This window comes from Cervus canadensis, chromosome 11 (genome assembly GCF_019320065.1).
Source record: "Cervus canadensis isolate Bull #8, Minnesota chromosome 11, ASM1932006v1, whole genome shotgun sequence".
NCBI classification, from domain to species: domain Eukaryota; kingdom Metazoa; phylum Chordata; class Mammalia; order Artiodactyla; family Cervidae; genus Cervus; species Cervus canadensis.
In genome coordinates this window covers 14,749,103-14,776,226 of record NC_057396.1, presented here as the reverse complement: position 1 = coordinate 14,776,226, position 27,124 = coordinate 14,749,103, and the positions used below count along the sequence as shown (strand labels likewise).

The following is a 27,124-nucleotide window of genomic DNA, read 5'->3' as shown; positions in this document are numbered from 1 at the left end:
TTTTCTACTACCAGACACCGGAAACCTGAAGTTTGTAATTGAGAATACAATGAAAATAATCCCTCCAGTGGTACTTTAGAAGATGGAAGGAAGGAGGCTAATGGTCAGTGGCAGAATTAAAAGGCTATTCTATTAGCTCAAGTTGGAAATGATGGCTAAAATAAGGCAGTGGGAACAGAAATCATTTGAGAGGTATTTTAGAGACACTCTATGGATAAGATTTAGTGACTTTTGTAGATGTAGAATACCTCCCAAATTAGATTACAAGCCATTTGAGGGTAGAACATATGTCTTTCCTCAAAGTGCCTATTATAGAAGTAGACAGCCATAGCTTTGTAATTCACTAGCTGTGTGAATTGGAGACTGGACTAACATACTTTAGTTTGCTTATCTCTGCAGTAATGAAAAGCAAGATTGGGCAAGATGGCAAAGTAGAAAGATTCTGAGCTCACTTCCTACTACAGGCACATCAAAATCACAACTATTTACAGAAAAATCATCAATGAAAAAGACCAAAATCTACCAGAAAAAAATCTTCTACAACTAAAGATTAACAGAAGGAATAACAAGACGGGTAGGAGGGGTGGAGTTACAATATAGTCATGTCCCATACTCCAGGTGGGTGATCCACAAATGGGAGGATAATTAGATATTAGAAATGCAGAGGTTCTCTCCAAGGAGTGAGAGGTCTAAGTCTCATATCAGGCTCCCCAGCCTGGGGGTCTTGTGCTGGGAAGATGAGCCCCCAGAGTATCTGACTTTGAGGGTCAGTGGGGTCTTTCTTTCTGAGTTACCAAATGGCTAGGGGAAATAGAAACTTCACCCTTAAAGGGCACACACAAAATCTTACACGCAGTGGGACTCAGCCAAGAAGCATTAATTTGATAGGCACCTGGGTCAGACCTACCTGCTGATCTTGCAGAGTCTTCCAGGGGGAGAGAAGGCAACTGCAGCTCACCCCGAGAACACAGACTCTTATGGCTGCTATTTTGAGGAGTTCATTCTACCACATGGATAGTGGTACTGGCAAGCACCACTGTAGACCCAGGACCCAGCCCTGCTCTGGCCCAGAATACTGCAGGCACCAGCACTTAGACATCTCAGGCCAAGCAACTAACTGGATGGGGACAGAGCCCCACCCACCAGCAGATTAGGTGACCTTATGACATTTTAAACCCACAGTTGCTTCTGGAATATGGCCCTTCCAATCAGAGAACCAGGAATCCAACTCCTTCAATTACTGGGCAGGCACCAGTCTAAGAATCACCTGGGTTCTGGCCCTGCTCCCTAGGGGACCTTCTCTAGCCTCTAGAGCAGCCTCACCCACCAGGGAGCAGATAACAGTCACAAGCCTATGTACACGGCCTATCGGCCAGTAGGCCAGGCCCTGCACTGGGACCAGCTAGGCTCTGGCCCCACTTATTAGCAGGCTAACAATACAAGCTTTGGGGTGCTCCAGACCTTACACCCAACTGTATCAGGAACTGACTCCATCCACTAGCAATCTGACACCAGCTCTGGGACCCCCTTGGTCCTGCAGCCAGCTCCCTAGACCTGCACTCCACCCACCAATGTGCCAGCACGAGCCTCAGGGCTACCCACGATTCTGCAGCAGCTGCCGCCTGACCTGGTCCCACCAGCCAGCAGGCAGAAGCCCCCACACAAAGCAGAGTCTGGCAACCAACGGGATCAGTGACTAACAAGTCTGCCACACTGCCTACATAATCAGCTCCCCACAACAGAAGAGCCCATGCAGTTCTCACAGGTGGACTCCCTAAAACATAAAGCTCGGGTAAAGAGAGGGAAGTTTACTGCTGGGACACATAGGACATCTCCTACAAAAAGCCACTACTCCAAGTATGGGAGATATAATCAACCTACTAGATCATAAAAATAAAAAAAGCAGGAGATTGGTTCAAGATGGTGAAGTGGAAGAATGTGCGCTCACCTCCTTCTGTAAGAGAACCAAAATTACAACTAAATGCTGAACAACCATCAAAAGGAAGATGCTGGAACCCACCAAAAAAAGCACCCCATGTATAAAGACAAAGGAGAAGCCACAATGAGATGGTAGAAGGGGCACAATTACAATAAAATCAAATTCCATACTAGCGTAGTGGCGACCCACAAATTGCAGAACAATTATACCATAGAAGTTCTCCCACTGTTGCAAAGGTTCTGAGTCCCACGTCAGGCTTCCCAACCTGGGGAATAGGCAAAGGGACTAGGACTTCTCAGGAAATCTGATCTTGAAGGCCAATGTGGATTTGACTGCAGGATTTCCACAGGACTAGGGGAAACAGAGACTCTACTCCTGGAGTGCACACACAAAGTCCTGTGTGCATCAGAGTCCAGGGAAAAGGAGCAGTGAACAAAGGAGACAGAACCAGATCTATCTGCTAGTGTTGGAGGGTCTCCTGCAGAGGGGTGGGGGTGGCTGTGGTTTACGTGTGGGTACAAGGGCACTGGTAGCAGAAGTTCTAGGAAGTACTCATTGGTGTAAGCCCTCCTAGAGGCCTAGAGGAGCCTCTGGCTCCAGGGCTGGGTTGCCTCAGGCCAAACAACTGACAGAAAAGGAGTGCAGGCCCACCCTGCAGATTAAAGTTTTCTGAGTACAGTCCTGCCCACCAGAGAAAGATACAGTTCTACTAACCACCAGTCCCTCCCAACAATAAACTTGCACAAGCCTCTTAGATTGCCTCATCAACCAGAGGGCAGACAGAAGCATAAAGAACTGAAATCCTGCAGCATCCAGAAAGAAAACTACAATCACAGAAAGCTAAACAAAATGAAAAGGCAGAAGATTATGTTTCAGAGGAAAGAAAAAGATGAAATCCCAGAAAAACAATGAAATGAAGTGGAGATAGGCCATCTGCCACAAAAAGAATTCAGAATAATGCTGAAGATAATACAGGATGTTGGGGGAAAATGGAAGCAAAGATTGAGAAGATGTAAGAAATGTTTAACAAAGATCTAGAAGAGAGTCCGAGGCAGGACAAACCTAAGGAGGAACACACTGAGATGCAGAGTAATCAAACTGACAAAAATTAAAGACAAAGATAAAATCTTAAAAGCAACAAGGGAAAAACTACATAACATACAAGGGGACTCTCATAAAGTTATCAGCTGATTTCTCAGGAAAAACTCCGCAAGACAGAGGAGTGGCACAACATACTTAAAGGGATGAAAGGGAAGAACCGACAGCCGAACACTCTACCTAGAAGGCCTCATTCAGATTTGATGGAGAAATCAAAAGCTTCACAGACAAGCAAAAGCTAAGAGAATCACCCAATCAACTGTGCAACAAAAGGAACTTCTCTAGGTGGGAAAGAGACTAGCAATTTACAAAACAAAACAAACAGACAGACAAAAAACCATGTAAACAGATGAACTGTTATATCACAACTTGATGGGAACAGCAAACCTCCACACCACAATATATACACACAGAAAAGTAAAAGCAAGTCAAACACAACACCAAAGATGGTCATCACAAGAGAAGAAAATGAAAGAGACCTATAAAAACAAACCCAAAACAATTAAGAAAATTGATATAGGAATACACATATGGATAATTACCTTAAATGTAAATGGGTTAAATGTGCCAATAAAAAGACATAGACTGGCTGGGTGGATACTATAACAAGACCCCTATATATGCTGTCTACAACAGACCCACCTCAGATGTAGGCATATATACAGACTGAAAGTGATGCATTGGAAGAAGGTATTCCATGCAAAAGGAAATCAAAGGAAAGTTGGAGTAGCAATACTTGTATCAGACAAAATAGACTTTAAAACAAAGACTGTTATAAGAGACAAAGAAGGATGCTACATAATGATCAAGGGATCAATACAAGAAGGAGGTACAACAATTATAAATATATATGCACCCAATATAGGAGCACTTCAATATGTAAGGTAAATACTAACAACCATAAAGGGAGAAATCGACAGCACAATCATAGTAGAGGACTTAACACTCTGCTTTCATCAACAAACAGATCATCCGTATAGAGAATCATAAGGAAATAGGCCTTAAATGACATATTAGACCAGATGGACTTAATTGATATTTATAGAGCATTCCATTCAAAAGCAGCAGAATATACATTACTCTCAGGAGCTATGGGACATATTCCAGGATTAACCACATGCTACGCCACAAGGTCAGCCTTAAAAATTTAAGAAAATTTAAATCATATCCAGCATCTTTTCTAATCACAATGCTATGAGATTAGCAATAAACTACAAGGAAAAAAAAATGGGAGAAGGCAATGGCACCCCACTCCAGTACTCTTGCCTGGAGAATCCCATGGACGAGGAGCCTGGTGGGCTGCAGTCCATGGGGTCGTGAAGAGTCAGACACGACTGAGCGACTTAACTTTCACTTTTCACTTTCATGCATTGGAGAAGGAAAGGGCAACCCACTCCAGTGTTCTTGCCTGGAGAATCCCAGGGATGGGGGAGCCTGGTGGGCTGCCGTCTATGGGGTCGCATAAAGTTGGATATGACTGAAGTGACTTAGAAGCAGCAGCAGCAACAAGAAAAAAACTACAATAACACAAACACATGGAGGCTAAGTAATATAAAAGTAAAAAACAAATGGATCACTGAAGACATCAGAGAAAATTTAAAAATACCTAGAGACAAATGAAAACACAATGATCTGAAACCCAGGAATGCAGCAAAAGTAGTTCCAAGAGGGAAGTTTATATTAATAAAACCTATTACCTTACCTCAGGAAATAAGAAAAAATGCAAATAAAGACCTAATCTTACATCTAAAGCAACTAAAAAAAGAACAAACAATAACCTAAGTTAGCAGAAGTAACAAAATCATAAAGATCAGAGCAGAAATAAATGAAACAGAGACAAAGAAAATAATATAAAGATCAATGAAATTAAAAGCTAGTTCTTTGAAAAGATAAACAAAATTGATAAACCTTTAGTTAGACTCAACAAGGAAAAAAACAAGTAATTACAACTGACACCACAGAATATAAATGATCGTGAAGAAAATGAAGTCACTCAGTTGTGTTCGACTCTTTGTGACTCCATGGACTGTAGCCTGCCGGGCTCCTCTGTCCATGGGATTTCCCAGGCAAGCATCCTGGAGTGGGTTGCCATTCCCTTCTCCAAGGGACTGCCTGACCCAGGGATCGAACCCAGGTCTCCTGCACTGCAGGCAGACTCTTTACCATCTGAGCCACCAGGAAAGCCCACAAAGGATTGTAGGAGACTACTATAAACAACTGTATGCCAATGAAATGAACAACCTAGAAGAGATGGAAAAATTCCTAGAAAGTGCAATATCCTAGGGCTGACTGGGGAAGAAATAGAAAATATAAACAGTTCTATTGCAAGTAATGAAAGTGAATCAGTAATATGAAAAAAAAAATAATAAAACCTCTCAATAAACAAAGTCTAGCACCAGTAACCTCCCTAGGCAATGGAAATACAAGCAAAAATAAACAAACAGGGGATAACCAAACTTACAAGCTTTCGCCTAGCAAAGGAAACCATAAACAGAATGAAAGACAGTCTATGGACTGGGAGAATATGTTTGCAAACAATGCAACCAACAAGGGCTCAGTTTCCAAAATATACAAACTGTTCATGCAACTCAATAACAAAACAACAAACAACCCAACCAAAAAATGGGCAGAAGATCTAAACAGACATTTCTCCAAGGAAAACATACAGATGGCCAGTAGGCATATGAAAAAAATACTCAACATCATTAATTATTACAGAAATGCCAATCAAATCCACAATGAGATATCATTTCACTCTGGTCAGAATGGCCCATCATTAAAATGGCTACAAATAGCAAATGCTGGAGAGGTGTGGGGGAAAGGGAATCCTTCTACACTGTTGGTGGGAATGTAAACTGGTATAGCTACTGTGGAAAACAGTGTGGCGTCTCCTCAACAGACTAAAAATAGGCTGATCATCTGATCCAGCAATCCCATTCCTGGGCGTATATCTGGACAAAAGTATAATTTGAAAAGATACCTGTACCCAAATGTTCATAGCAGCAGTATTTACAACAGCCCAGATATAGAAGCAACATAACTGTCCATTGACAGATGAATGGATAAAAATAGAACACAACTCAGCCATAAAAAAGAATGAAATAATGCCATTTGCAGGAACTGTGGTGTTGGAGGACTCTTGAGAATCCCTTGGACAGCAAGGAGACCAAACCAGTCAATCCCAAAGGAAATCAGTCCTGATGTCCATTGGAAGGACTGATGCTGAAGCTGAAGCTCCAATACTTTGGCCACTTGATGGGAAGAACTGACTCACCAGAAAAGATCCTGATTCTGGGAAAGACTGAAGGCAGGAAGAGAAGGGGAAGACAGAAGAAATGGTTGGATGACATCACTGACTCAATGGGCATGAATTTGAGCAAGTTCTGGGAAATGGTGAAGGACAGGGAAGCCTGGCATGCTGCAGTCCATGGGGTCGCAGAGAGTCAGACATGACTGAGTGACTGAACAACAAGAAAGAGATAATCATACCAAGAGAAGTAAGTGAGAAAGACAAATACCATATGGTGTCACTTACATGTGAAATCTAAAGTATGATGCAAATGAACTTATTTACAAAACAGAAACAGGCTCAGAACATAGGAAACAGATTTGTGGTTGCCAAGACGGTGGGTAAGGAGGGATTGATTGGGAATTTGGGATTAGCACATGCAAACTATTAAATATAGAATGGATAAACAACAATTCCTACTGTATGGCACAGAGAACTGTGTTCATTATTCTGTAATAAACCATAATGGAAAGGAATATGAAAAAGAATATATATATACATATGTGTGCGTATGAAACTGAATCACTTTGCTATATACCAGAAGCTATCATCTCTCGTGTATCTTGCATTGGCAGTGGGATTCTTTACCACTCGAGCCACCTAGGAAGCCCCCAGAAACTAACACAAATTGCAAATCAACTGTACTGCAATAAAAATTTTAAAAAAATATGATTAAAATTAGGCAGAAGATTTGAATAGACTTTTTTTTTCTAAGAGGGCATATATTTCACCAACAGATACATTAAAAGATGCTCAACGTCATTAATCCTCAGAGAAATGCAAATCAAAACCACAATGAGATATCACCTCATTTCTGTCAAAATGGCTATCATCAAAAAACCACAAGTAAAAACTGCTGGTGAGGATGTAGAGAAAAGATAGATAACCTTTGTATACTGTTGGTGGTAATATAAATTGGTGCATTCACTGAGAACAGTATGGCAGTTTCTCAGAAAACTAAAAATAGGACTACTATATGACTCGGCAATTCCACTTCTGAATATATGTTCAAAAAAACTGAAAACACTAATTTGAAAAGATACATGTACTGCAATGTTCATAGCAGCATTATTTACAGTTGCCAGGATATGGAAGCAAACTAAGTGCCCAGCAACAGATAAATGGATAAAGACATGGTATATATATTATACATACAATGGAATTCAGCCCTATGGACTTGGAGGATATTATGCTAAGTGAAATAAATCAAACAGAAAAAGAAAAATACTACACGATATCACTTACATATGGAACCTAGAAGAAGAAACTAGTAAATAAAACGTTAAACAAGTATCACAGATATAGAGAACAAACTAGTGGTTACCAGTTGAGAGAGGGAAGCATGAAGGGGCAAGATAAGAGTAGGGAATTAAGAGGTACTAACTACTATGTATAAAATAAGCTATAAGGGTATTTTGTATAGCACATGAAATATATCCAATATTTTATAAGTAAGTGGAGTATAACCTTTGAAAATTATGAATTATTATTTAGGGTTTCCCTGATAGTTCAGTTGGTAAAGAATCCTCCTGCAATATGGGAGACCTGGGTTCAATCCCTGAGTTGGGAAGATCCCCTGGAGAAGGGAAAGGCTATCCACTCTAGCATTCTGGTCTGGAGAATTCCATGGACTGTATAGTCCATGGGGTCTCAAAGAATTGGACACAACTGAGCCACTTTCATTTTCAATTTGACTGTGTATAACCTGAAACATAATATTGTACATCAACAGTACCTCTATAAAAAAAGTTTTTTTAAATAAAGTTAATGATGAAAAAAATTAAGATAACAATCATCAAGAATCCATCTGCCAATGGAGGAGACACGGCTTGATCCCTAGGTTGGGAAGATCCCCTGGAGAAGGAAATGGCAACCCAGTCCACTATTCTTGCCTGGAAAACCGCATGGACAGAGGAGCCTGGCAGGCTACAGTACATAGGGTCACAAAAGAGTCAGACACGACTTAGCTACTAAATAACAGAAACAATCATCCCCCGCCTATCTCTTATAGCTGTGACTATAAAAATAACACCGACATACTCAAATTGTGACCACAGATAAAAGTCATATCATAAAAGTTCTTGATCTGTATCTAATGACTTCAATAATTCATTCATTCACTCATTTTTGCTGAAAACCTATGTGCCAGGACACATACAACAGATCAACTAAGATGATGTATATCAGGTAACCAAATGTCATTGATTCAGAGGGCATTTTAGTCATTTTAATGAACTGTTCAGGAGCATATGGCCAGTGCGTTAACTACAACACTTCTTTTCTCTTTCATCACCTCTTATTTCCCGCCTTTGAGTTCATTTAATTAAAGTTGACTATCCCTAGCAGAACACAGGGAAAAAACAACCAAAGGGATGAAGCTCAGCCACTAAGTAGCTAAAAGTAAGCAGAGGAGAAAAAGAAGAAACCATTGTTAAGAATGAAACTATTGTTACTTTTAAAGATTGACATCAGATCTAGCACTCATTAGTAGGGATAAAAGAGTCATCTGCTTAAGTATTTACATATACAAAAATACATACTACACACAAAATCACAAAAGGATACATTTTCCAAATTACAGTTTCTATTTACATTTTTCAATAAAATAAGTTAAAGCAGCTAAACAAATGTTTTCTTCCAATTTCATTACTGCCGTTTTGAATTCTAGAAAAAGACAAAGAAGCACTCCAACTTAAAAATCTGTTTTCAGAAATGAATTTATAAAACAATAGTTCTAAAGATGTGTCTTGATTTTTTAAAGTTTTATTGATGTGTCATAATACAGTATCAAATCAGATAAGATTTTTAAGATTTTGCTTTGACAGCCAAGAAGGAGTGTTTAAAACTGTGTATTATTCTTCAAACAGCTTTAATACACCATATATAAACTTTTACCTACTCTTTAATACTCTCCAAGTTACATGAATAAATAATCAGCATTAAGATCTTGGGTAATTTCCCCAGGGAGCTATTGTGGAAGCAGAAACCAACTTTATCTTCTTTGCCATCTACTGAAAGCCATAAATGGAAATCCTAGGTCACTCTTTGACAAATGCTATTTCTATTGGCTTTCAACACAGTTAAACAATCTAAGTGAAAGGGAAAGTATTATAGTTGCTCAGCTGTATTTGACTCTTTGTGACCTCATGGACTGTAGCCCACCAGGCTCCTCTGTCCATGGAATTTTCCAGGCGAGAATACTGGAGTGGGTTGTCATTCCCTTCTCCCATCTTCCCAACCCAGGGATCCAACCCAGGTCTCGTGCACTGCACAGGATTCTTCACCATCTGAGCCACCAAGGAAGCTCTAAACAATCTGAACTTGAGCCAAATGTGAGAGGCCATAGAAATCACCTCTGATACCTTTTCAGATTACACATGAAAAGTGGCTTTATTTTTAACTTCTCACATGAATTTTCTATTGAAAAATTAACCTTCAACATCTGAACTAGCAAGAAAAGGTAGGCTTTACCTCTTAGTTCAGTGTTCATGTCATGTTCACATTTGTTTCCCCCACATCCAGACCAGGGCCTAGCACACAGCAGGGGCTTGGCAAACATTAGCTGACCTAAGTGAAGAACTGAAATGTGTTCAAGTACTAACCTTCAAAAGCATCTCTTCATGTTGGGGATTATCAGAATCGTAGGATTCTCTGCGCAGTTTTTCCACATCTGCAATAAGGTTTCTGTAGCCAACAATTTGCAGAAGGCAAGCCTGAAGAGAGATTCCCAATCTAAGGTTTTAAAAAATAGAAGAAATACATATTAGGAAAAACAAAACATATTCTTTGACATTTGTTCACTTGATGTATGTACAATAGGGCTTTTCATATTTATATAATATTTATGAAATAGGATCTAATAGAAGCACAATTTTTAACTGAAACTCCACATGGACAATTGTGGAAGTTAGTTAAAATTTATCTCATTCCAGTTTTTTCTTAGGTCAAATTGCAATAATATGGCTTAAAAACATGGGAGCTCTTTATGCAGGTGACTTGAAAGATGTAGAAAATACAGGTGGTCACAGTTTCTTAGGGATCATTTTACTCGCTTAGGTAGATATATCAGAAACTCTTCAGAAGGGTGTGCGGGGGCAGCTATTAGTGTGAGAGAAAGAAATCATCCCAGGGGCTTAGGGGTAAGAGAAATTTCAAAACAAATGAAAACAACAAAAATTAAAACACTTCTGCTTGCAAGCACCCCTGACAGATAAGGCAATGCCAAGAGAAAGAACTCACTATTTTACATTTCCCATTCCATTTGAACCACTCTACTTGTCTGAATGCTTTTTCTTATGCTGAAACCAAACATGCTTTATTACAAAATGGTTCAAATGCTGTTGTCAGAGAAAATTTATTTCCACATTTCCCTGACATGTATATTAATTTTAAGACAGGAATTTTCTTCTAGTCTCATCTCCAGGGTCTTATCTCAAATCCCCACTTTCTTCAGTTCCTTCTCATGGGACATGGTTTTCAGATGTTTTACTATCTTTCTCAGTCTTCTCTGAATGTACAGTTTGTGTGATTTTCCCCTTAAAACATATCATGGGAACAAAAATCAATCTGGCAAGCATGACATAGAGATGATCATTATTTCCTGTGATCTGAATGCTGTTTTTCTCTCCTATAACACAAAACGTAAAATAGAGTCTCCTTAAGCAGTCAAATAACATTATGAGTTCATTGAACAGGTGACTAAATAATCACCAAGATCCTGTTTTTCTATAAATTACTGTTACATAAATTACCCTCCTGTACTCATTTGATGGCTGCTAGTTTCTTTGTAGTCATTCAACTTTGTGATTCAACAATAGCAATTTCATATGATTCAAGCCAAGAATTACTGTTCAATATACTCTGACTTCTAATTCACTCATTAAATTTGAACATTTTTTGTTGCAGTGGTCATCATAATCACAATGACATCATAATCACAATGACAGTGTCATAACCATCTTTTTGAGAGGGAAGAGATGTATAGAGTTTAACTCAAAGTTGAGGGCAATAGAAAATCTTATTTTAGGACTGTATGTTTATTTCAAACACAAAGGGCAGTGTCAGGTAACCCAGAACACTAAACTTATATAAAACTGAATGCTCAATTAAAAAAAACCTGAATTTGATATTTAAATTTAGGAAAAAGGCACAGTGGTACTCATCACCCAGAAAATCAACAGAGGACAGAGAGGAGAGTTAAGGAAAGAGGAGAGTGGGAGAAATAAAAAAGAAAACAAGGGAGCCAATTCAATTTTACAGTAGTAATTCTTACCACCACCATAAGTGGCATCTGAAAAAATGTACAAAACAAAGTAAGGTTAATAGTAGTGATGACTTGATAGATTAAATAGTATTTCCCCCAGCTCTATTTCTTGATTTTTTTTCCAGAAAATTATTTAATTTTTTAAAGATCACATCTTGTCAATGTCAAACTGGAAAAAAAAATACTAAAATTCCTATTCGGCTGTAAAAGACAATCTATTGTGTCAGGGTCTAACCCTAACCCTAAACCCTAACCCTAACTCTAACCGTAACCCTAATTTCTGCATTGTTGAAATTTGCCATTTGATATTGGAATACAGTCTTAAATAAATGTGGTCATGTTATACATCATTTTAATGCACATTTCTTGCTTTATGTTTTTTGCTAATGACTTCTTAGATGCTGTTTATATTTATTTGAGACTATGGAAATGATGTTTAGGCAAAAAGCAAATTTGAACAATTTTCTTAGTCGAGTTTAAATGGATTGTAAAGCAACGGAGACAACTCACAATATCAACAATGCATTTGGCTCAGGAACTGCTAATGAATGTACAGTGCAGTGGTGGTTCAAGAAGTTTTGCAAAGACGATGAGAGCCTTGGAAGTGAAGAGTGCAATAGTCAGCCATTGGAAGCTGATAATGGCCAACTGAGAGCAATTGTCGAAGCTGACCCTTTTAACACAAGAAGTTGATGAAGAACTCAATGTCAACCATTTCATGGTCATTCAGCATTTGAAGCAAATTGGAAAGGTGAATAAGCTCGATAAGTGGGTACCTCATGAACTGACCAAAAATCAAAAATTGTCATTTTGAAGTGTTTTATTCTATGTAACAACAACAAAGCTTTTCTCAATTGGACTGTGACGTGTGATGAAAGTGGATTTTGTATGACAACTGGCAACAACCAGCTCAGTGGCTTGAACAAGAAGAAGCTACAGAGCACTTCTCATAGCCAAACTTGCATGAAGAAAAGGTTATGATCACTGTTCGGTGGTCTGCTGCAGATCTGATCCACTATAGCTTTCTGAATCCTGGCGAAACCATTACCTCTGAGAAGTCTGCTCAGCAAACTGAAGATCTGCACCGAAAACTGCAATGCCTGCAACCAGCACTGGCCAACAGAAAGGGCCCAATTCTCCATGACAACACCCAACCACATGTTGCACAACCAAGACTTCAGAAGTTGAACAAATTAGGCTACGGTGTTCTGCTTACCCACTGTGGTCACCTGACCCCTCAAAATCCAACCACTACTTTTTCAAGCAACTTAACAACTTTTTGCAAGGAAAACACTTCTACAACCAGCAGGGGGCAGAAAATGCTTTCCAAGGGTTTGTCAAATCCCAAAGCATGGGTTTTTATGCTACAGGAATAAACGAACATTTCTCATCGGCAAAAATGTGTTGATTGTAATAGTTCCTATTTTGATTAATGAAGATGTCTTTGAGCCGTTATAATGATTTTAAAATTCATGGTCCAAAACTGCAATTAAATACTACCTATAAAAGTTTTTTCTTCCTAAAGGAAATCAAAAGAATAGATGGTAAGGAAACACGTCTGAATGAAATATATAACTTTCATAAAAGAGACAGAAAAGATTTGCTATTAAATCTAACCCAATCTCTAAGTATGATTACAGGTCTAATATATCTTTCATGCATAATTGTAACCTTAAATTTTAAATGAATTGCATTCTTACCACAATTTCAGAGAAATAAGTCAGTAGGTTTCAAAAAGACATTTACTATATAACTAAATCACATTTAATAAAGCTGAATAAGGGAAAGCAGCTAATTAGCTGAAGCATCTGCAGAAGAATGCTATGGATACCATGTAGAAATGAAGTTTTGTGATGAGCAATTAGCTAGTACCTGGAATCCCTCCAATATATAGACCTATGCCAAGTGCACTCTGAATGTAACATCTGAAGTTAAGCATGCACATCTAAAAGACAGTTTGACTGTTACCTACCTAAACTGTATCTGAATGTATCTGCATACAGAATTTATTCTACCCAATATCCTTAGACTAAAATTTTACAGAAAAATTCCTGTACCCAATGGAAAATATAAAGCTAATTTTAAATGTCATGTACATCACCAAATGCATTTTAATACTTCCAAGATAAGACAACTAATTACAAAATTCTAAAGTCTTCATATAAAAGTCATCTCTCTTCCCACACATGTCTGTCTTCTTCACAAGAAGGTAGTAACTGTCTCCAAGATTAACAGCCTGTCATGAACTTAAGAAATATTCTTCATACAGCAGAGTCAGCTCAGGCACATTTACAATTTGTACATTTACTGTTAATGTAAAACATAGGCATCATATGGAGTGACTGTTGATGAATGGACTCCCTTTATTTCATCTTCTGATATCAAGGGTGTCCATCAGATTTCTTACATTCATTGCATCTCAAAAGCATAAACATAAATCACAACAGAATAACAAAGTTGCTGCTATTTACAAATATGAAAAAGGCATCTTTTTTCTTTATTTTTCACCTGAAAGTCAAAACATGCAGATAATTATCTGGGGCAAAGAAAGAAGAGAGAGACAGAGAAAGCATGTGTGAAAAAGTATTTAGAAACAGAATATTTAGAAATACTAAGTATGTGGCATGTGACTTCTGTTTTATATTTATAACACAATGAACATATTCTTACTGTGGATTTATGTCGGGGTTAATTTTTTTCAGTTCCATGATGTCGTCTATAGTTTTTTCAATAGCATCAGGGTGAACACTCACTGAAGTCTGTAATAGCTAGAAAACAAGTTTAAATCAGTTCACTTGTCATGAACACTAGTATCTTAAGTGGGGTCTATTTAAATTGGGGCTTCAAATATTTGTTTAAAGCTTAAAAACAAAAATTGATGTAGCCTTTAAATTCTAGTAAATTTGGTATTTTTCTGATTAAGGTAATAAACATAAAACAAAAATACATAAGCTTGTTTTTTTTTTTTTTACCACTTTCATCTGTTTCAAGTTACTCACATAGAAATAATATATTTTCTTTTTCTTACTGAACTCACATGGTTTCCACTGTTAATGAGCATACATCTATTACTGTGTGAAGTACATGGGAGATATAGTCTTAAGGATGTCAAAATTAAATATTCAAGAATCTTAAGAAACAAATTTTTCTTTCTTATGTGGATGCTTAACTATGTGCTATAAATGCTAGCATAGTGGCTTGGAAAATCTTGAGTATAAAGTTAAATGATTTGGATATTGAGGAACTAGCAGAGAGATAACACTTCTCTTATTTCCATGGAATATTTATGATTTGGAAAGAGATATAAAAAGGGATGAATTCAAGAAGGAAGTAATATGTGCAGCATAAATCTGTCTGGAAATTCATGAGTGCCTGTTTTCAGATAAAAAGCAGTGTTTTGTGATGGGAAAAAAATCTTTCTTCTCAGTTTGCCTTAGTATTCAAGTGCTTAGTCGATCAGTTGTATCCAACTCTTTGTGACCACGTGGACTGTAGCCCGCCAGGCTCCTCTGTCCATGGAATTTCCCAGGCAAGAATACTGGAGGGGGTGCCATTTCTTTCTCCAGGGAATATTCCTGACCCAGGGATTGAACCTGGGTCTCCTGCATTGCAGGCAGACTCTTTACCATCTGAGCCACCAGGGAAGCCCATAGCCAAAGGTATATTTTGTTTCTTAAGATTTTTACTTTTGGATGATTGGAGGTAAGCCTCCAAGTGAGAAGTTGCTGAAAAATACAGAAACAATTTTACTTACCTTACTTTTTGAATCTCTCAGTGATGTTTCTGGAAAAGAGATAATTTTAAAAGCTATTCAAATATTATCTTTTACAAGTGGTTTACAATTACTGTACTGAAATATAACACTGTATCCTCAATTACAGAAAGCCTACATTTTGCTTACTTCTTTGTTTCATGCTTACCAATTTTCATGGTTCTAGAAGCTCCAGGCTTGGTATTATAACAGATTCGTTGCAGTTCACATCTTCCAGTCAGTTTTCTCATTACAAATTTCAGGCAACGCCACAAAAATTTACAATAAAAATACAGGCAGACCTGGATCAGCATTCTGTCAAAAATAAAAGACAGCACTCTTCCAACAGAACTCTGGAAGAGAATAGAAAGCAGCCACCACCAGCAAGCAACAAGCCCAGAAGAAAATCAACCATTAGACTTCTTGGGTTCACAAGCGTATTTCATTATTTCAATCCCATGTTACTTTATTTGAGGTAGCTACAAAATCCATCATCAGGAGTGAAGCCCTAGGTCTGTAAGGCTTGCTACTTGCTACTATGACAGCAAGTTCCAGAATGCCTATTCTAGTAAATTTGATACACCAACAGAGAGTGAAGCATGGGAAATTCTTTCTTTTCCTACCTTTGCCTAAAAATATTGTTAAAACAGATCACTACCTTGAACACAGAATCCTTGTGTTTTAGAAGCTGTCTCTCCTACAGACATGGGGAAGAACATGCTATAGCAACTCTCATCTGCCTCCGTGAACACCTCTCAGCTCACCCTAGTAAATTTACAGCTTTTCCTTCATGCCTTTTTTGGCTGCTGTTTATTTCTTCCCTTGCTCCCATTTTTCTCCTTCCCTCTGCTTTTGTTTTGGTACTATTGTCCTCTTTGAGGACTTGATTGTGTGGCCACCTGTCTTCTCTGCTGACCAATCCCAATACTTCTTGGATGTGCCAGAACGCCTCCTCATCAGCTCACTAAACAAGCATGTTGACCTTTGGTTCTTCAACATTCTTTGATTTAAACCTTCCAAAATCTCCCCCTCTTGAGAAGTTTGTTCCTGGTTCCTGCTAAACAAAGCTTTCTTCATTGCACACCCTGTCTCACTCCAATAAAGTATTGGAACTATACTTTATTGGACAAACTATAAAGTGTATTGTCACCAATCATGTACTTATTCACAATGTCTCTGGCACATGTGAATTTGTGTTTTATGCGAACTTTTAGTTTTTAATATGAGTCTACATATTTAATACATGATTCTGCATATTTACATATTTAATATGTAAGTCCACATATTTAGTTTTTAATATGTCTACTACTTCATGATACTGTTCGGAGTCTCAAATGACTCAGGCTATAGAGGTAAAGATTTATTATCCAGGAACTTGTATTCAACTCATCTTCTCTGAATACGAGAGCTTCCCTAGAAGGTAGAGTTATTTTCCTAGAAGGCAGAATTATTTATAATACTTCTTATTGGTGTCATTTCTAAAAGATATTTTTCTCAGATGTTCACTAATTTCCCCCAATTCTAACATATGGTGATCCAGGGTCATTCAGATGAATTAGTGCAGTTAACATTAGCCTCAGTGATGTGATGAAGCCCTGATGTGAACAAACACCTTAATTGTGTTCCTTTGTTCAATGCTCTGGCTCCAATACCTAGAACAGCCTAAGTTAAAAACAACAAGTTCAACAAACTAACTTGTATAAAAGCATGAAGTGTATATCATATAAATGCAAAGGGAACAGAGGAAACATACAAGTAACCAAGCTGCTACATTGAATATGAGAGAATCCTTTGTAGATAATAAAATTGGATTCTAGAGGACCTAATAACAAAATATCCATAGAACATGTATGGAATAATATGTCTTTTCTTATAATAAATAAAACAAAAAAATTTAATGATGACATACAAACAAGGAGAAAAAGATTGGCAGGATATACAACAAAAAGGTTAACAGAGATTTGTCTGGGTAATGGAATTATGAGTAATTTTTACTTGCTTTCTGGTTAAGTAATTTTCTTTTTTAATATGGATACATTATTTTAAGAAAAAAGAAAGTTATAACAGTGATCATGAAAAATCATTACAAACAAGTACATATGAAATTTCTATATAAAGTCAGATTCTACTGAAAGACAAAAAAATGGATTTACTGTGTGGTGAAGTCTGCAATTCAACTGTTTTAGTCAAATATGTTCTAAGATCTATTAAGATTTAGATTACCAGCTTCTAAAAAAATGTAACCCTGAAAATGATTAAATGATTAAAATGGAATATTTTAATTAGACGAGTGAGAAATTATACAAAACTTCAACTCGCTCTCTTGAAAAAATTTTCCATTTTTCCAACTATTGGATAGCTATGACAGAAGAAGCGATTGAGCAATATCCTTATTAACTGGTTATCAGCCAAATGGTAATGATATTAATAACTGGTTGGCATTAATCATATTACTAAGTCAAAAATAAAGCTTTCTATGACATCTGCCCCTACAGTACCCATGTGCAACTTCCCGTAAAGTTTGTCTAGCATGTGGACCAGCTACTCAGATGAAGCCTCTTTTAAGTCTATACATTAGGACTGCATAATAATCAGGTTCTTGTAGTACTAAATCTTCCTAGAGAAAAGGTTCTAATTACTGTTTAAGGAGTATCTTTGTATTCACCCTACTTAGGTACAAGCCAATTAAGTTAAACTGCAGAAAGTTTCCCCCATGCAAATTCTTCATCAGAGCTATACAAAGGTGTGGCTTGAGACCTAGAGGTGTCCTTCTAGGTGGTAGGGAGCAGTCAGATGTAGAGTGACTTTCAGCCCATCTGTAATTTCTCCCACTGGCCTCCTTGCAAATGAGAAGAAAATGCTTGGGGAATTATTTTGCATCAGACAGTCTTACACAAAAGGAGAGAAAAGATATCATGTTCTATGCATGTCTTTTTTTCAGTTCCCCTGAGGCTATTCACACTGTCAAAGACAACAAAATCTGGTGGAAACCCACAATGAGGAGTTAAAGATGATGCCTCATTTCTTAGGGCTCACTGCTCTGTAAAGTACATCACAACCCTCTCATATAATCACAGGAAGACTATCACAAACCATGAAAGAGAAATGCTCCTTTCAGTTGTGAAAGTGTTAGTCACCCAGTTGTGTCTGACTCTGTGACCACATGGGCTGTAGTCTGCCAGACTCCTCTGTCCATTAACTCTCCAGGCAAGAATACTGGAGTAGGTATCCATTCTCTTCTCAAGGGGATCTTCCAGATTCAGAGATTGAACCTGAGTCTCCTGCATTACAGGCGCTAACTTTTATACACTGCTTCCTTACCCTTTCATAATTTCTGGGCCGATAGTCCAATTATGCTATTTATCAATACTATCCAGGATATATTTTGATTTTTTCCCCTTGTGTTTTTAATCGGCCAACATGCCCACAAATATTTCATTAAGTAACCAGCTTGTTATGGGAGGCACTGTACTTTCTTTCTATGTGAGGTATTTTCCAGCCAATCATCAGATCAAACCATGTTTTGCCAGATACTATTTATTTTGCATTTAGATCATAAACCTAAGGCATGGTCAGAGAAGCAAACATCACTGCTTCCTCTTAATTTGGAAGCCTTATTTTTATGAGAACAAGTACCCAAGTTGCTTCCTCATGAAAGGACCAGATCAGCAAAACCTCCATATGAGCACCTCAGGATGGCTGTTCTTCATCATCAAATGCCACCTACCAGTAGATCACTCCTTAAATGTTTGAATCTATTTAAGTGCATCAATTGTAAAATGTATGGAGAAACTGATTAAGGTCCAGAGAACAATAAAAATGATTAAATATTTGGGGAGAATGTTATATTGGTTTGTCATGTTTACCCTGAAAAGGAAGAAATTGAGAAGTGGATCTTTAAATGCTCTTAAGCTAATTAGTAGTTGGTTTAGGAGAAAAAAAGAAAGGAAGGAGGGAAAAAGGGAGAAAGGTGTGTCTCTTTCCATTCTGTGTTTAGGAATAGGAACTTTTGGATTTATAGTACTTTTCCTTCTTTTAATTTTATCTCCTTTCTGACAGCATGCCTGGAGTGAAGGCATAGCACTATCCTCAGTTTTCTTAGTTCTTATGGAAGATTCTCAAATCACTACTGCAAAGATCTGCTATATTTATAGGAACTTAATCAAATTCTCAAGACTAAAAAAAGAAAATACTGTCACATCTCCTGTTTTCTGTTTTTTTATATGCATGTGTTTTTTTGTGTGTTTGTTTGTTTGCCACGCTGCATAGCTTGCTGGATCATAGTTCTCTGCCCAGGGATTGAACCAAGGCCCACATTGAAAGCAGAGTCCTAACCGCTGGACTGTCAGGGAATTCCCACCATCTCCTATTTTTAACAACTATATGTATTGTCAGTAGTTTTTTTGTGTTTGTTTCTCTTTTTTCAATCACAGCTTTTTGATCATGTTCCAAAAGGAGCTACTGCAGTTTCAAAGATGAATGCCTGGCTTAAGCACTGGAAGAATCTGATTTAACATAAGAGTTACTTATACAGTCTTATACAGCTACTTATATAGGGCCCAGGGTTCACATCCCTGTCCAGGAGCAAAAACTGAATGAATAAACAAGAGCTACTTATGCATGTTCTATTTCCAACATTTTCTGTTACTGTTATTTACTAATATGCTGCAGAGTGAAGTTTATGGCTGAATTCACAGCAATGTCCTTCCATAAGGCAAAAATGATCACTTTTATCATTTAACATTCATCCTCTAGTTTGCACAAGAATAGCCACCCAATGTAAATTATTCAAAATGAATCATATCTCTACCAAATAAGTGAGCTCCTGTCTTGTACTTCTTTGTTAGAGGAATCCATTCAGCAGTGATAAGGCCTCTAAAACAGGAGATATACCTTGGACCATGTAGTCTCCTGCTTGTGGGGTGGGGGTGTGGGTACCTGTACACTACTCTGTCATCTTAAATTTGTGATTCTGATTATCTTCTTTTGAAACAGGAAGAGAAAAGTAGCTTATTTTGAACAGTTTCAATGAGTTTGCTACTGAAAGTTAATTCTTGCTTGAAGGAATCCTATAATAAACAAGAAGTACACTATTGGTGAGGAAGGACACATACAAAATAATCATAATTCTTGGATCAAAGCAACTTTCTTAAACAAAATACTTTTCATCTGAATGGCCATAACGAACAGCACACTACTGAATGTTTCCAACATCATATATACTTTCTGAAATGACATTTTAAAAATTTTTAGTTGAAGTTCCCAATTAGGAGCACTGGCAGTCAGATGGAAATTAACTTGTCAACAGGTATTTGGCCTAGTAAATGGGCCCTTCTAAATAACGAGAATCCATAGGAAAAGAGGCTCTGGAGGACTTGATACATGAATTAGAAATGTGAAATCATACAAATAAACCATTTGTGAGCCTCTAGAGAAACAAGATTATTTCCCCCACATTGAGCGGCAGTGAGGCAGTATGCAGCCCCTTGGATGGAATTCCATCATTTTTCTTTTTCTTTTTTTGGCCTTGTGGCATGTGGGATCTTAGTTCCCTGACCAGGGATGGACCCTGCATGGCCTGCAGTAGAACCACAGCATCCCAGCCACTGGACCAGCAAGGAAGTCCCTCCCCCACTCATTTCCATCATTCTTTATCTGAAGAGACATGCTGCCTTTCAAAAGTAGTGAGTATAAATCTATCATGAATAGACATTATTCCAAATGCTGTTGCTATAGTAAAGGGCACTATTTTTTAATTCCAGGGACATTTCATATGAGGGATTAAAGAGCAATAGCTGACTGTGGTACAACTGAAATAATAAATTAATGGTTTATTCTTTTCCTTTCAAAGAAAAGAGACAAAAGCGTCTCTTAAATTACTAATGAGATCACTTCAATTATAAACAATGTTAAATCCATACATTTTACAGGATTTATTTTTAAACTTCAGATTTTTTTTTCTATTTGGACAACATATTTACTAGTTTATTTGTAAGGGAATCAGCAAACACATTATGCCTTGACATTCAGGAAACATTTAGACAAGGGGACTGACCAAGACGGCAGAGTAGGAAGACTGATCGCTCCCCTCCTTCCATGGCACACCAAAATTGTAACTATTTACAGAGCAACAGTTGATAAGAAAGACCAGAAGACTAGCAGAAAAGACCTTCAGAAAAGATCTTCTCCAACTAAAGCTATAAAGAAGGAACCACTGCAAGACAGGTAGGAGGAGTGGAGATGAGGCACAGTCCGACCCCTGGGTAGGTGACCCACAAATGGGAGAACAATCACAACTGCAGAGGGTCTCCACAAGGAGCAAAGAGTTCAGGCCCGACATTAGACTACCCAGTCTGGGGATCCTGCACCAGGAAGATGATCACCAAAAAGTTAAGGTCTGAAGGCCAGTCAGGAGACCCAGAGAGCTGTAGGAAAAACAACCTCACTGTTAAAGGGCGCATACAAAATCTCACGGGGCTTCCCTGGTGGCTCAGTGGTAAAGAATGCACCTGCTAATGCAGGAGATGCAGATTTGATTTCCAGGTCAGGAAGATCCCCAAGAAGAAAATGGCAATCAGTCCAGTATTCTTGCCTGGAAATTCCCAAGGACAGCGGAGCCTGGTAGGCTCCAGTCCATGGAATCCCACAGAGTCAGACATGACTGAGTGACTCAACAACACAAAATCTCACATGCTCTGGTAACCAGGGCAGAAGCAGTCATTTGAAAGGAGCCTGGGTCAGACCTACCTGCTGATCTTGGAGAGCCTTTTGGAGAGGCAGGAGGCAGCTGGAGCTCACCCTGGGGACACAGACACTGCAGCAGCCCTTGTGGGGAGTGTGTCCCACCACAGGGACATGTATGCCGGCAAGTGCCATTTTGGAATCCTCCCTGGAACCTATTAGCTCTGGGACCTGGCCCTATCCACCGGCCTGTCAGCACCAGTACTGGGATGCCTTAGGCCAAACAACCAGCTGGGTAGGAACACGGTCCCACCTACCAACAGGACTACTGCCTTAAGACCCCCTGCCCACCAGAGGGCCCAAGACCTGGCCCCACACACCAGGGCCCCGGCACTAGCCCTGGGACCCCAGGACCTCAGCCCTACCCACCAGCAGGCTGACACCAGCTCCAGGACCCCGGGTCCTACAGCCTGAGACCCCAGGACCAGGGCTTACCCACCAGGAGACAGACACCACTTCCAGGACCATGGCAGTACCCCCCACAGCCTAAAATGTCACAACCCAGCCTACCCAACAGCAGGCCAACACCGGTTCTAAGACTCTCTGTCAGGCACCCTAGGATCCAGCCCCTAGATCACTAGTGGGCTTATACAAGCTTTGGGACACCCCAGACCCTGCAGCCAGCTGAGTCAGGAGCTGGCCTCCCCCAGTAACACACAGACATCATCCTACCTCAGCTCTAGGACCCCCAGGGCTGTGCAGCTGGAGAACCCAGAACCTGGCTCTGCCTACCCCAGGCTGATATGATACCAGTTTTGAGACATTGTGGACCCTTCAGCCAGTCATTGTGGGATCCAGCCCCACTCACCAATGAGCTGAAACTATTTGGGGACATTCCAGGCCATGCAGTGAGCCAGGTAATGAACAGGCTCTGCCCATCAGCAGGCCAACACTTGATCAAAGACCCCCAGGCCCGCAAACACTTGTCCTGGATCCCAGGTCAACCCACAGGAGGGCCAACACTAGCCTTTGGACTCCCCAAAGTGTTATACCGAGCTGTCTTATGACCCATCCCTGCCAGCAGCTGCCAGCAGCTTCTGCACAAAGCTCACTTTGCAACTGACTGATCAAGGCAGGGGTGGGGGTGAGGGGTGAGGACAGCCATGCCTACCAGACCATCTACAGCATTCAGCCCACTACAGTAGAAGGTGGAGAAGGCAATGACAGCCCACTCCAGTACTCTTGCCTGGAAAATTCCATGGATGGAGGAGCCTGGTAGGCTACAGTCCATGGGGTCGCAAAGAGTCGGACACGACTGAGCAACTTCACTTTCTTTCTTTCTATAGTTCCTTTTGGGGAAGGAAATGGCAACCCACTCTGGTGTTCTTGCCTGGAGAATCCTATGGATGGAGGGGCCTGGTGGGCTACAGTCTATGGGGCTGCATAGAGTCGGACACGACTAAGCAAGTAACACACACACAGTAGAAGGATGCATGTGGTCCACATAGGGGGCACCCCAAGAGCACAGAGCTCTGGTGATAAGAGGTGAGTGTACTGCTGGGATACATAAGACATCTCCTATGAAAGACCACTTCTCCAAGGTCAGAAAACAAAACAAACCTACCAAATACATAGAAATAAAAACAGCAAATCAGGCAAAACGAGAAGATAGAGAAATATCTTCCAAAGGAACAAGAAAATACCCCAGAAGAAGAACTAGGTAAAGTAGAGACAGGCAATCTACCTGATAAAGAGGTAAAGTTAATGCTTTAAAGATGTTCAAAGAACTTGGTAGAAGACTGGATGAACAGAGTAGGAAATTAGAATTTTTTAAAAAAGATTTAGAAAATATTAAGAAGAACCAAACCGAGGTGAAGAATAGAATAACTGAAATAAGAAATACTCTAGAAAGAATTAGGCTTAGATGAGACATTTGCTCACAGGAGCAAATCAGTGAGCTGGAAACACAGCAGTGGAAATCACTGAAGCTAAATGGAGAAGAAAAACAAATGAGGCCAGTTTAAGAGATCTCTGCGACCACATCAAGTATACTAACGTTCACATTATAAGGGTCCCAGAAAGAGAAAAGAGAGAAAGGGACAGAGAATATATCTGAAGACATAAGAGTTGAAAACTTCCCTAACCTGGGAAAGGAAACAGACAGGGCAGGAGAACCAATATTGCAGGTTCAAAAAATATGTCATGGCAAGCTCTGGTGAGATAACCTATAGGAAACTGCCTAGAAAACTATTCAGGTTAACATATTTCAACAAGGGTATGGATACTTTGTTTTAATGCAGGAAAGAAAGTAATTTGAAATATATATGTGTAAACATGTGTACCTATGTATGGGTCTATGTATAATATATATACATACACACATATACGTATACACATGTATATTTATGTGTGTATATACATATGTGGTGTGTATGTATGTGTCCTAAAAAAAAAAGAGAGAGAAAACTATGGCTAAAAGTACCAGTCTACGATGAGAGAGGTATTCAGATGCAACATAAATCTACCATTTTTTCAGGACTTTGTTTAAACATCCAAAAAATAAGCTCAGTTAAAGTCTCAAGTGAGGCTAGTCAAATTCTGGAAGAACTACATGACCCTGCACCTTCAGCCCTTCAAAAGCAATGGAAATCAGTTGGTGCTGAATGGAAATGCTACCCAGTTAAATAGAAAAGTGTCTGAAGTCTGACTTCAAATCTAGCCTCAATACAACTATGAGCTGTGTGACTCTGCACAAGTTACTCATAATGGAAGCAATGGACTAGATATCTGGCTCTAAGATAAAGTCAGACATATGTTAAAAGGGGAAAAGTGGTGTTATTTTTTTTTTTTTTTTTTTGCCTGACATCTTTTTCTTTAAGGGCTTCCCTAGTGGTTCAAACAGTAAAGAATCCACCTGCAATGCAGGAGACCCAGGTTTGATCCCTGGGTTGGGAGGATGCCCTGGAGAAGGAAATGGCAACCAACTCTAGCATTCTTGCCTGGAGAATTCCACAGACAGAGGAGCCTGGTGGGCTACAGTCCATGGCATCACAAAAGAGTCGGACACGACGGAGTGACTAACTTTCACTTTCAGGTTCATCTTTTTCTTTAAGGTCCATACTATTTCTTGGTGAAAGTGTTACCATGCTTCTGGGCTGTTTTATGCCATGCTTCCAAAGGTGTCCAAGAACTGCCCCCCAAATTTATCTTTGCACCTTATCTTGTACTCACCCTAAACAGGATTTACTTCCAATAAACCTGGACCACATGATGCTTGTGGCAGCTGGTCATATTTCCTCAGGCTTTGCTCATAAGCACCTTCTCCATCTATTACATCCTCTATCTCTTTCCTTCAACATCAACTCAGTGAAGCCTTCCCTGAATATTCCTGTCACAAAATAGCTGCAGCATGTCACCAATCACATTCCTTCTTACATCTTAATTTTATATGTGTGGCTTTATCTCGTTACCAAGTGGTATGTTACTTTAGAGAAGAGGCCATCTCATATTCACTTTTGTATCACCCAGAACGCCTCACAACAGGTATACAGTAAGGGAGTAACATGCTACAGATATTAAGAGAAAAAAACTTTGAAGTCAGATAGGCATGCATTCAATATCTGTGTGCTTTGCCTGAGATTTTTTAACTTTGCTAATAAACTTTATGCCCTGTGCTATAAAGTGAAGTATTAATTCCTATTTTATTACAGTTGTTAGGAAGAGAAAATAAAAGTTAAAATGTGGCATAGTACTAGAATTACTAGTAGTACTAAACAGTACTAATTCAATCAGTGGATGAAGCTATTAATCAAGCGTGAACTTCTAAAGCTCCATTTATAGATATTTTTGTGAACTGGAAGCCTGTATCTATTAATCACAGTAGGGAAATATTGTTTCTCCCTCTACTGTTTCACAGCCAGTACAAGTCTGCTCTATATCTCAGTTTCTCCCATGGAGGTGTGAGGTTGGCAGATGTTTTCATTTTCCTCTCTTCTGCCTAAGGAAGGAAAGTAAGCAGTAAGGTCCATGCCAAGAAACTGAGATCTTGAGGCTGAAATAGTTGAAAGCAATTATTTATATGGGATGACTTCTAACATCCCCTTTATTAGAAAAATTCAAAATTAATAATGTTCCAGTGACCTTAAAAGTATATAATCTAAATAACTAAATTCTAGTAAAGGAAAAGATCTTAATATAAGTGTTAGGTTCTCTCTATTATAAACATCAACTGAGTTGAAATTAATAAAATATATTAAATAAACTAATCTCTAAGCTTCAGTTCTATTTCAGACTCAAAAAGTGTCCCCTCTTTCTGATCACACATAGACATACTTTCTTCTCAGTTTTATCCCCTGTGTTTTTTTAATGTAGATCAAGGCTAAAGTCATATTGGGTGACTATGGGGTACTTATCCAATATCCCATATCTAATGTCAACTTAAAACACACCCTTCAGCTGGGTGTATTAATCCTATAGCATTTATTTCTAATATCTCACGTAATGTGTTTTCTATTCCCTTAAGCTTTGAGTAGTTACACCATTAAAGTACGTGATGGTAGCAGGTACTCAGAGAGGAGTGTGGGTTCCATGTACCTGAAATGTGGATTAAAATTCATTTTTTCCCACACTTTGTTTCTTTAAGATCAACTTCATCTCTTCTGAGGCTGTACATGACCTCAGAAATTGCTTATTCTAGAGTAACTCAGAAGTAGATTAATCACTCTGTGAGCTTTTAAATGATGCTGATTCTCCTCAGTGAAAGTCAGCTCCTTATTCTGCATAATATATTTGCTGAGCTCAGGAATTAACACATGATTTGTTCAAGTTATATTTATGCAACCTTCTCTTTGGTTCCAATGAAAAGATTGCTAAATTGTCCAGCATCTGTAGGAATGGACCACAGGGAACAGAAGGCGATCTAAATGACCTGATAGAGCCTGTGATGCAGGATTCTTGCTCCTTGTCCTCCTATTTCTCCAAATCCCACAAACATTAACATATAATGAATACATACAAGTTACAACTTAATAAGAGCAAATTAATTAAAATTAATTAAAAACAAAAATTAAAGTTAAAAGCAATAATCAACTAATAAGAAATGAT

At 38.8% G+C, this 27,124-nt stretch overlaps 1 protein-coding gene and 1 long non-coding RNA gene across 5 annotated transcripts in view; one reads left to right on the top strand and one right to left on the bottom strand.

Annotated features, from left to right (window-relative positions):
* Nucleotides 1–27,124, bottom strand: part of ELMOD1 (ELMO domain containing 1) — an 83,002-nt gene that overhangs the window by 29,187 nt on the left and 26,691 nt on the right. For 2 of the 4 annotated variants that reach the window (XM_043482630.1, XM_043482631.1), the window contains exons 3-6: nucleotides 15,510–15,655; nucleotides 15,344–15,372; nucleotides 14,260–14,357; nucleotides 9,929–10,058 (exon numbers count right to left, since the gene is read on the bottom strand). In XM_043482630.1, the coding sequence (XP_043338565.1) occupies nucleotides 9,929–10,058; nucleotides 14,260–14,357; nucleotides 15,344–15,372; nucleotides 15,510–15,655 (403 nt within the window). Of the gene's footprint in view, nucleotides 1–9,928; nucleotides 10,059–14,259; nucleotides 14,358–15,343; nucleotides 15,373–15,509; nucleotides 15,694–20,278; nucleotides 20,410–27,124 lie in introns of all 4 variants that reach the window. The other 2 variants (XM_043482633.1, XM_043482632.1) reach the window with 2 other exon arrangements.
* LOC122450350 lies at nucleotides 12,238–22,164 on the top strand. Its single transcript, XR_006272104.1, has 3 exons — nucleotides 12,238–12,418; nucleotides 15,652–15,657; nucleotides 22,152–22,164. It is a non-coding gene; the product is annotated as an uncharacterized LOC122450350 (long non-coding RNA).